The 12,010-nt window shown below is 38.9% G+C and overlaps 2 protein-coding genes across 2 annotated transcripts in view; both read right to left on the reverse strand.

Annotated features, from left to right (window-relative positions):
- LOC140949851 (uncharacterized) overlaps window positions 1-11,563 on the reverse strand; it is a 196,918-nt gene extending 185,355 nt beyond the window's left edge. Inside the window, 6 exon segments of the mRNA XM_073399000.1 lie at window positions 190-328; window positions 967-1,304; window positions 2,121-2,259; window positions 2,747-3,069; window positions 10,186-10,731; window positions 10,922-11,563. Coding sequence (XP_073255101.1) covers window positions 190-328; window positions 967-1,304; window positions 2,121-2,259; window positions 2,747-3,069; window positions 10,186-10,731; window positions 10,922-11,327 — 1,891 coding nt within the window. The 5' untranslated portion in view covers window positions 11,328-11,563.
- LOC140949830 (thrombospondin-2-like) overlaps window positions 1-12,010 on the reverse strand; it is a 177,528-nt gene that overhangs the window by 134,024 nt on the left and 31,494 nt on the right. The gene's annotated exons all lie outside the window — the stretch shown is intronic.

The raw sequence follows: 12,010 nt of genomic DNA on the forward strand, positions 1-12,010 counted from the left end.
AAATAATGAGATTCCTGCTAATTTTATTCACGAGATGTTATTCTTGACATAAAGAGAAAAGGCTATGACGTCATCGGTGTTTACGCATTCCTGCCCAGAAAAAGAGTAACCGGGCCCCACCATGCTACAAACATCATCATTACGACAAGTGCCGCCTGTAAAAGAATTTCAGAGACAATTGTTCTGTACCTTTACAGCCGTAGACTTCCACCCTCATGGATATGTGACCATACCAGGCTGTCGGGCGGAAACGGATGTAGCGTGCCCCGGTGATTGCGTTGATTAGTGAGTGGAAAACAATAGAGTCCCGGTCGGCATTTCCAGTAAACTCCTAAATCAACACGATGCAATTGCTGGTTTGCACATGACGTCACTGCGGCGGCCATGTTGGATGGCAAGAACAAAAGCATTTCTCTCTTCTGGGAACTTGACTCTATTTTCAGGTAAATTCTTGACGACAAAATTCTATTGTATTGTCATCCAACATGGCCGTCTCGTCACTTGGTTGCAAACTAAGAATAGTTGAGATCTTTCAGAGGCAGGTATCGTTAAAGGGACTTTGCCAAGGCCGTCTATTACACTGAATTAATATTGTCGATGTCGTCAACGCGTCTTTATTCGCAAAGGAATTCAACTTTAAATTTACTTCGTAAAGCATTTTATCAAAATCTACAAAAAACAGAAATGAACTGTTAGGCTAACGAGTTTTCAAAAACCCCAATTGCAATCCTTTTAAGTTTTGATACGTTTCGGTACCTTTTTTGATATTTGCTGTGTTATTTGTGCCTCAGGTTCTTTTAATGTTTTGCGATGTCATTCTCATGTTTCACTCAATTTGGTGGCAGCTCCCACTTTTAAATTTTGATAAATTCGTGACACAGCTCCGTTAATTAAAAAATAAGTAGTGTCTAAGAGTGATCAGTGACTTAAGTTTAGCCTTGAAACCCCTGAGAAAGATAATTGTACAATGATCGGGAATATCACCTTTTCTGCCACTTCAGTGTAGTATTGAAAGTTTACACCATCGACGCTGTACTGCAGTTTGTACTTGGTCACCCATTGTGAGAAAGCATTTCTGCCTTGTGTCGACACAGCGGTTACTTTAGTTATTTGATCAAGTAAGTCAATCTGCAGCCACTGGTCGAGATTATTGTGTCTAGCTGACCATGATCCTGCTTTGTGGGAACCTGCCATAAAGAAGAGTCTGCCCTGGATGGCAGCATGGTTGGAATCCCACTCTGAAGAGGCAGTAATTCGTCTGTCAGAGATGTCACCACTTTTCATGCCAAGGGGTTGTTTACATTCTGCAGGAAAAGGTAAAAGTACTGTCATTTTATTACGTTCACATGCACTATATATCTTGTAGCAAACGAGGATTAGGTCGTGCGATGGAATATTTACATTTGGAATTGCGGTAGCAGGTGAGTGTCACAGAAGTAGGGAAGTTTGTACGAGTCAATAAACCAAAGTAACGAGGTTTATCAAGGTAATGGGTTGGACAGAGCGTGGGGCTGTATCTATTAAGACCAAAGTGGCAGCGCATGATCTTAAATGAATTTGTAGCTGTTTCAATAAATTAAACCGAGTGAAATCTGAGAACGTTCCTAATATTAAACAATTCCCTTAACGAACTGAACACAACACAACATTTTTGAAATTTAAAATGGCTTTTTTGGGGGGCAAAGAACGGCGACTGATCATGAATATTGTCCGCACCATTTAAAAACATGTTATTTTTCTCCGAAGCGCAAGTTTGAAGATCATATGTCCCAAAGAAAAGACGGGCTCTGAAAACAGAAGTCCAGAGTCTATGACATATTTCAGTTTTCTGAACTTGACCCAAACTACCAAATCTACTACCTGATCTTTCTACTAAATATTCGTGCACAGGTCTCTCGTACGACTGGTTTACGTTGCGTTTTCCTGACGTTGAACGCAATTACAGTTAATTACATTTTTTTGGGGGAGGGAGGGAGGGAGGGAGGGAGCAAAGAAATAGATTATCTACCTTGGAAAAAAAGCCAACATAAAAAAGCAATAACTGCCCAACTACAACAAAATAGCAAAATATAAGATTCAGGCACTAGAGAAGGAGACTAAGGAAAGAGAACCTTTTGTACCTAGACAGCCGTAGACTTCCGCCCTCATAGATATGTGACCATACCAAGCTGTTGGGCGGAAACGAATGTAGCGTGCCTTAATTGAATTGCTCAGTGAATGGAAAACAATAGTATCCTCGTCTGTGTTGCCAGTAAACTCCTAAATCATCAAGATAAAAATAATGCAAAATTGTTAACCGCAAGGCAATAAATTAGCACGTGTTATATCTGAATGATAATTTGTAAATAGTGGTAACGACTTACCACGAACAAAAGCCAAAGATTTTGCCCATTAATTTGGGCATCATGAACGTCAAGTGATTAATTACCGATCGATTGAAAAGCAAAGGTATTTGACAATTTTATCAGTGCTAGCACTTCAAAAAAAAGAAAAAACGAAAAGAAAATCAATAGCTCATGTAAAAAACCCATACAGAAAAACTAGCAATTGGGTCATGCTACAGTGTGTCCATAACGATATATTAGCCAAGCGGGAAATTTCGATATTCAACAATTAGTGAGGCAATCACCAGAACTCCCAGTTGGCAAAAGTGTGAATAGAAGTTAAAATGTATTGGCCATTGAAGTTTGCCCAAATGATATTCTCTGAAAGTCTCACCAGAGAACAGAGAGGTGGACTATATTACCTTTTCAGCGCCTTGTTCCACGTAATACTGAAAATTTATCCCATCGACACTGTACTGCATTTTGTACTTGGTCACCCACTGGGAGCCAGCATTTCTGCCTTGTGTTGCCAGACCAGTTACATCAGTGTTTGGATCACCCAAATCAATCTGCAGCCACTGATTGACGTTATTGTATCCGGATGACCACCCTCCTTGTTTTCCGGAACCAGCCTTAAAGTTTAATCTTCCCTGGATGGCGGCATGATTAACATCCCATTGTGAAGAGGCACTGATTTGTCCATCAGAGATGACATAGCTTTCCATACCAAGCGGATCTTTGCATGCTTTAAGTCAACATAAAGAGTTCGTTTTTAAATTTAAGAAAAGATAGAGAAAACGATGCAGTCGGATTGACTATAAAATGACTAAAATGTAACAAACAACGTCTTTTGTCCATAGTAAGCAGCCAAGGTTGTCTGAAGCCATCATGACATCTGCCATTACTTTACTTTAAAACAAAAACAAAAGGAAAAGAGAGTACTTTCGATCCTCCACTAACCACCACCTCAACACAACGGCGACTTTTTTTGGACACTTCATACGTCGATTCTTGTTTAAACATCTCTACAACGGCCGCATTCCTTTGTCCCCAAAGTGGCCGTTGTGGAGAAGTTCAACTGTCAATCAATCAATCAATCAATTTATTTACGTCAGTACGTGGGATGGGGTTGCAGACGATCATCCGAGCCAAAGGCTCATTTATGCAAGGTATGACAATATAAATACTAAGTTGATAAAATACAATACATTTCAATAAAAATAATTTAAAAAGATAATTTGTTGTATAAACAAATAAAAATAATATATCCGTGAATGCTCAAAGCTAGACCCTCCCGTATCCCACTGAATTAGTTAAATGTAAAGACCCTAAAAACAAGTTTAAAACCCTAAAAAATTACATTTACAACTGGCTCTTAAGTTTATAAGATTAAAAGATCTTAAATGTTCACGAAATTCACTCAACTTAGTCGAGAAGGAAGCTGATTCAAGAATTTTGATAATAACGATTATTATAGGATGGTTGAGTGAGATTGTGATCACTGTTCCTTAAATTGTAGCGTAATATACGAGGTTCGAATAAATCAGAAATATAGTCAGGGCCATTTCCTTTTATACATTTAAAAAGGAAGCAAGAGATTGATAGTACTGTCTATGTTCCAGTGATTGCATGTTTACAGCAGACAATATGTAATTGAGAAAGCAAAGCATAATTGTTTGTAGATTCAAGTTTCTTGTTCAAAGTTTTGTTAATCGCTAATAGTAATGGACTACAATAATGATGGAGGTGGTGGAGGAGGAGAAGGAGGAGGAGGAGGAGAAGGGAAACAATAGAAAAAAAAAAAGGGGGAGCCGAGGGGCCGTAAGTAAAAAATTATGCATAGTGTAAAAAAGATTGCCTTTTTTGGTCTACTTACGGATTTCTTTAAAAACACTAAGTATTTTATTTTTTTGCAATTATTAAAGGGCTATAAAGTTGATTTCTTGTGTCTTTAAAAGAAACGTGTTTGGTTTTATTGCGAACTTTTATAAGTCGCGTGCTTCAATTAATACTTCTTAAGTTTTTTTATTGTTTTGTGTTTTTATGATAATAAGTCAAGGCTGTCCCTTGGGTCTAGCTGTAGAGCCAATTTTTATGCAAATGTCGGCAAGGTTCCTTTACTCGTATAATTAACTGACTTTAACAGAGCATGAAACAAGACAATAAGCTCACTAAGCGCTGAGACTTCAATCAATAGTTAGCCGTTTCCCCGAGACAGAACGGAGAAAACAGTTTGGTAATAGTCAGTCAAAATTGAAATAAAGAGTTTTGAGCTCCACTTTCTGTATGTTTGTGTTTTGTTTATACCTCCGATTTTTAGCGCCAGAGAGAATATCGAAGGCATAAGCCGTTTCTCGCGTTGCTAGTTGATCGCTTCTCTTATTTCTACTTTTTTCATAGACGTTCATACCGGACTTAAGTTACTTACCGGGCAAGTCTAGGCAAGCCTATTGTTTGAATTGTATAAGAGAGAAGCTCATTAGATATGGAGGAAGGCACTTAGTACACTTATGTCCAGGATCGATTTTGTTAGAAAATTGTTTTCGCAATTTTAGCAATAAAAATAATTCACAAGAAAAGTTATGAGACACTCACTTGCAAATATCGCAAGAATAGCAAGAAGAACAAATTTAAGAAAATTCTAGACTTATTAGTATTGAGGAACGCACTTTCTCCCTTGGTTATAACAATGGGTAACGTCATGGACTCGACCCTTGTGCATATTTATGGATGATGAAAATAAATCCCAAGAAAACAAAGATTATGATTTTTCAGAAACGTCAGAGAAAAATGCTGTTTTTTACCTTCTCATAGAAAGCCAAATAATTGATGTTGTACAAGAGTACACTTACTTAGAAACTCAAATTTCCTCATCGGGAAGTCTTTATCAGTGTCACGTGAACATCTCGAGGAGAAAACTCTTAATGACCTCTTCAGCTTGAGACGACACATGAATCACTTTTAGCAAACTAAAAGTAGCTCTCGCCTGTAAAATATTTGATTCAGCGATTTCCCCTATTCCAACATATAACAGTGAAATTGGGGGTGTGGATGCCAAACCAGATTTTAAGACCTGGGACGGCTCACAAATCGAGAAGGCACACCTTCAATTTTGTAAACGATACTTGGAAAACAAGAGAGCTTCTAATATAGCTTGTAGAACAGAGCTTGGTCGTTTTCCTTTAAATATCACCATCAATCAAAAATTCTCAAATACATTTTGTTTATACAGTCTAAAGATGAGGAATCTTTCGTCAAAAAAGTTTTTTTAATGTCATTTGCCTTACACTGTAATGCCAAAAATAGCTTCCACTCTCATTTGGTGAATATGTCAGAATATTTTAAGCTTCCTGACTTTAACCCTGATTTATTAGATATCGCTATGGTAAAAAGCTATGTAAGTTCAATGAAACAGGAAAATAGCTCATATTGGCAAAACAACTTTCAACATTCTCAAAATTTTTAATTTTATAGATCTTTTAAAATCGATCATACCACCTCTAATTACTTAGACTGAATAAGAGGAACAGCTGGGAGAAGGGCTTTAGTAAAACTACGAGTAAGCAATCACAAACTAATGATAGAAATAGGAAGATACAGTCAAACTACGAAGGATAATAGGCACTGCCCTTTTTGTGGATCCAGTCTAATAGACTGTCCTACATACTCTATAAGTAAAGTTTCTCATTCCAAATATTACCCAGTTACCTATAAACGGTTAGCCTCCCACGCAGGCGTTTTTAGGGGAGCTTGTTTTTCATCCCTCCCCTTGGTATTACAGCCGTTCCAAGAGAAATTGAAAACAACGCTTATACAAAATTTTGGGGCCAAATAAGGTCCATTATGAGAGAGGTGCAAGTGGTGAGTACTTCGCAGAACTGCGGCCCCTGCTCATTTCGTAAGTCATAATCAAAAGTGCTCGACAGTTTTACCCGAGTTCTGATACAAGGTAGCTCTCCTAATATCGAGGATAATAATAACTAAGAAATCGAGGTCTCGAGATTTAGTCACTTGGGATGTCTGCTATTTTGCATATCTAGGCCGGATTTGTACTTCAAAAATCTTGCAATATATTATTTATTGAGTATTTAATATATAACATGATTTTTATGCCGCATATAACATCTAACAACTACTCAAAAAGTAGATTTAAAAACAATCACAAACCAACCGACTGTCATCTTCTCATATGGAACCAAGCGACTTCATTCTCTACGATCATAGGCAACTTTCATGTCTTACTTTTGCAGGGCAAAGAGATCTTTTAAGCCATACGCAAATGAGCTCGATGTTGTCAAACAGACCAGAGAAATAATGTTAGTAATTTCTTCCGGAAAATTTTAATCTTGTTACATGATTCTTCGGGAGGGTACGCAACCAGTATATGGGTATAGGCAAACCGCTGGGGGTTTGAAACCTTAACCCTGTTTAGGACAAAAAAAATCCTAAAATACACATCCTGCTTAGGAAAACACCCTCAATTTTATTGCCATGATTAGAACAAAGGACAAAATACATGCCGTCTTGTTCAAAGGCCATGTATCAGTGGTAAATTCCAGCAAATTCGCTTTAAAGTCAATGCTTTTCTATACTTGAAGTACAAACAGATTTCATATAGTAAATCAAATCAATCATACAGGCAATACCCTGTTTTCAATTAGGACAGACTCGCACGAAATAAGACAGAGAAGACAAAAGCCATACCCTACCCAGCCGAACATCCCCTGAAGGCCATATAAGGGAGTATACCCCGCGGGTATTACCCAGGCCAATCCTCGGGTTCTTCGCAAAACCCTTTCCACCGAAGTGAAGCCTAGAAAATAATATGTTGGAAAAGGGGAAGCAATAGAAACGGAGAGGAGAGAAAACCAAAGGGAAAATTTGCCTCCAGGCCTGGCAATGACAGCCATCACTAGATAAACAATCTAGGAGTCGCTTTGCACTTAAGCAGGCAAAGTGAAAATTTTCATAATTAACACTGCTTTTTTATCAAGCTCAGGGACGTCACAAGCGGCTGGTAGTGTAATTTCCAGTAATATGCAAGTCAGGTAGCGTTGCGTTCGTACGTTGTATTGCTTGAATGTTGCCGTCAACAATCAACTATCAACAATCAAATACTACCCAGAGATCGTTGGTCCTACTAAACCTGGCTCCCAAATTTCATGTTGTCTGAACGTTTCAGATCTATGTATCACTCTGATATGCCTAATGAGGCCTTCCAGTATGTTTTTCGCTGGTCTGCAACCTGTTGACTTATAAATAATGTCTTCGGAGACACCTTATTGACAGCGATAAATTTGTAATAAAGGTGATGAAAGCTTCAATGAAATCTCAGTTAATGGTGCTATAAGACCTACTTACTTCAGTAGTATAGCACTGACTGGGGATAAGACGGCAAAACCGCCCACAAAACACATTTTAATAGCGGAGCTCCACCTGTGCGCGAAGCGCGCGCGTGGGCGGAGCCCCATAGCTAAGGAAATGCGGTAATCTACCCATCCCAGAAAATTTGGTAATCACGTGACCGTACACCGAGCGAGCGAGCGATCGAGCGAGCGACCGTCCGTCCGCACCACAGGCATACCAATGTAAAATAACTCAATCAACAGGTATGGGAAGCCAAATGCAACTCAAGGATTTATTTGGAAGGACATCACATGGCCGCCCGGACTTTTAGAAAGAAAAAAGTCGTGTCTTTTTCGGCGTTATTTTTTATGTGTACACTTACGTGGATAACAGAGAAAGAGCTAGAGCGAGTTATTGAAAATTCGTAGGAAGAAAAACATGGAAATTCAAAGCGGCGGTGAGAAAATGAGAAATGCTAGCGGCCAGCAAGGTGAAAATGAGCGGCAGTGAAAAATAAAAGCGAACATGAACACTGGAAACAAAATATTGGGTAAGCACATACGACAATTTCTCCATAAAAATAGTGTGTAACTAGGAAGTTTGACGTTTTAGTCGTACAAAACAGCGTTGTAGTCGTGCAAAACAACGGCAAGGGAAAGACAAAAAAGCGTGCTGCACGTGCAAATTTGTTTTTTGCTAAATAGAAGAAAAAGTGTGCTGCACGTGCAATTTGTTTTTTTGCTAATTAGATCTATTAGTCTTGAAGCCATTTTCATTGTCGTCCCCCGTTTAGCATAACAAGATTTAATTTTTTTTAGTTTACACGTATTATTAACCAGAGCTTCGCTTTTAGCCCTGGCTAAATCTATATATTAATAAGTAAAAGACAAACGCCTACGACGTCAACAGTGTTCACCTATTCCTACCCTTCTAATACAATACAATACAATACAATGTTCTTTATTTTGAGAGGGTAGATACATGAGTAACCCAGTAAAGAGTTTTCTAACACATGGCCCTCAACACATTTGGTTTCTTTTTTACTTGTTCAGTTCTCTGTACTTTAAAAGTGAATTTTTTTGATAAATGTAATCAAATCGCAATGCGAAGTAATCAGAAACCTACGGCGAACATAGTTAGCACTACAAGAAGAACAACTTTATGCTGAGTGCGCGGTAATATTAAAGAACTTCTATTCATCAAACTTACGTTGTATTTGTCCCCTCTCTTTTCGAAAAAAATCCTAACGAAGCAAAATATAGTATCTACGAAAACCTCTCAAGAGTTTTTAGCGTCGCAGGTTCCCGTTCTGAAGAGAAATAAGGCCACCAACGCCAGTACTTCTAACCATCCATTTTTCAGCTGCAATGAAAACCCTTGTATTTGGTAATTTATTCAAGCTTTTTAGACTTGCCATCACATTCGCACGGGAAGTTTACCACTTGGGAATAAAGATGAAGACAAATATGACAATCGTCTTATTCTCCTCATTATACCCAACAGCAAACGGCCCGTGCGACTGTGATGGTAAGTCTTAAAAGCGTGAATAAATTACCAAATATGAAGAGTTCATTGCAGCTGAAAATGGATGGTTAGAAGTACTGGCGTTGGTGGCCTTATTTCTCTTCAGAACGGGAACCTGCGACGCTAAAAACTCTTAAGAGTTTTGCGTAGATGCTATATTTTGCTTTGTTGAGATTTGTTTTCAAATGAGAGGGACAAATACAAAGTAAGTTTGATGAATAGAAGTTCTTTAATATCACTGTGCACTCAGTTTAAAATTGTTCTTCTTAAAGTGCTAACTGCATTCGCCGTAAGTTTCTGATTACTCTGTTTCTTGCAATAAAGCTTTAGGTAGGCTATCCTTTCAGATAGGAGATAGTCTGTCGGCAGTCTTCCTCTGTTCGTGCTTCAACTTTCACAAATGTGTTAGCGTAGCATTTTAAGGTTAAATTTTATCAGAATCTTGTGCAGCGAGTTCGACGGTCACGATTGCCTTCAAACTTGCAGATGTAAAACTAGAGAGCTCTGAGGCTTATTTGCTGAAGTTAGGGAAAAATCTGTCGTGGGATTTCGAAGTTATTTACATTTTTCGTAAAAATGTGGTTTTAAATATATGCCGATATCTCAAAGGTTTTTATACCTACAAAAAATAAATAACACTTTCTTGAATTTCCGTTATTATTTATTGCAGATGCTAAAAATCATAGAAATCGGTTGAATCTTTCATTCTGAAAAACGCAAATCAAAAACATAACCAAATGGGAACGGGCCACCTTAAAATTACAATCTTTCTTTATTTACTTAATAATGACGTCAATTACGTCATTGTGTTAATCTATTTATACTTAGGGCATTTGGAAATGTTGGGTACATTAATCCCTGTAATTTTGGTGCCCGTATTATGAGCGGTTTTAAATGAACTTCTAGAAGAGGACCTCCACTAAGGTACTTCGACTAAGCCCACTAGTTACCACAAACTTTGCACAGTGCACAGTGAATATCATTTACTCACCTCTAGTCGCGCAGATCTCAACAGAAGTCACTGCTTCTACGTTAAACACACCCGCACTTGTTGCAGCACAAATGTAATTCCCTGCATCCCCTTTCCTTAAATTTGTTATAACTAAAACTCCGTTAGTCTGCTGGCTCCGCCCGGTTGGAAGCTGTGCTCCTTGTTTTCGCCAGCTAATGACAGGTCGCGGATCACCAGTAGCGCTGCAATTCAGTGTCAAACGAGATTTCCCATGGGCAACAAGCTTTATCGGTGGCTTGACAATAAATCGAGGCATGGAGACCACAACTATGTGAGTTCTTTTTACAACAGTTCCTAGCAAATTAGTTGCAGTGCAGAGGTAGTTATCAGAATCAGCTTTACGGACACTAAATAGTTTGATGACACTTTTATTACTCTGTACTCTCCCCTGCGGTAGCTGACCAAATGACTTGCTCCACGTGACCACTGGTGGCGGATGACCAGTTACATGACACACTGGAAGAGTGACATCACTCCCCTCCAGGAAGTGAAAAGGTCCTGCATTAAGGGATATAGCGGGACGAACTGTAAAATAAAAAGTGATTTTTTGCTTAATGGCACACCGTTAACCTTCTATTAATTCCTTGGGAGACTTTTTTGTTTTTTGTTCTGACTAAAAGCGGGGGACAGATCGATATTTGTTCTTGCCATGTACAATCACAAAATCGGCACATCCACGCTTACGGAAATATCAGTAGCAAGTCCACAAACTCACCATTTACTTCTAGTTGTCCTACTGCGTGCGCTTGTCCCAAGATGTTTACCGCTGAACAATTGTACACACCCGCATCACCCCCTTTTATGTTCCGTAAATGTAAAATTTCTCCAGAAACTGCTGACTGTCTTATTTTTGACTGGCTGTTCAGTTTACTCCATATTACGGTAGGTTTAGGATTCCCAGTAACTGAACAATGAAACGACGCTGATTCGCTCTCGTTCACAGTCAACCTTGTAGGAGAAACAGCAACAGTAGCAACTGAAATCGATTCACCAGGCTCTCCTTTAGATCCCGGCATACCTGCAGACCCAGTGTCTCCTTTTTGACCTTTAGGACCAGCTTCGCCAGCCGGCCCAACAGGTCCCATGATGCCTTGCTTGCCACTTTTTCCTGGTGATCCCATAATTCCTTGATCTCCTTTGTTTCCAGGTTTCCCTTTCTGTCCTCTTCGTCCCCGGGCTCCTTTCCCTCCTCTCGGTCCAGGTCGACCTGGAGGTCCTGGGGGACCTGGTGAACACGTGACACCATGTGATTGACAGATGTGCGGTCTTAGCTCCGATAAAAGTTTGTTGATTTTACGGGTGGCATTCACTGAATTAACCTGACGCCTGTCTCTGAGGAGTTCAAGGGACTGAAGCCCTGAAATCAAGCAAAACAACCCTTAATGTCTTTATCTTCAACATCTTCATGATTAATAGAACATATTGATTAACTCATTGAGTGGGAGCTAGTTACTAGTATGATGATTGACGGCGTCGGGGATAATAATCAAGAAAATGGTTTAGGTGAACCGGCCGTGAAACGTAAATTCAAAGCATTTAATCTTTATTTGTGTCCTAAACGTGTTTTTAAAAAGTCCTAAAAGACACTTTTCTCAGTGTGGACGATTGGCATACTAACTACAGTAATTTCCGCTGGTTCTCTATTTATAATTTTTCTTAGTAACTAATTAACGTTCTTTCAAGATCGTCACTGATAAAACTCGTCGAGCAAAGAACAATTTATAGATAATCACAACCATACTTATCAAAACATAGAAAATACAGCGGGAGATTTTCCTTTTTCGAAAGCAAACAAAGTTATAAA

This window comes from Porites lutea, chromosome 1, assembly GCF_958299795.1.
Source record: "Porites lutea chromosome 1, jaPorLute2.1, whole genome shotgun sequence".
Taxonomy (NCBI): Eukaryota; Metazoa; Cnidaria; class Anthozoa; order Scleractinia; family Poritidae; genus Porites; species Porites lutea.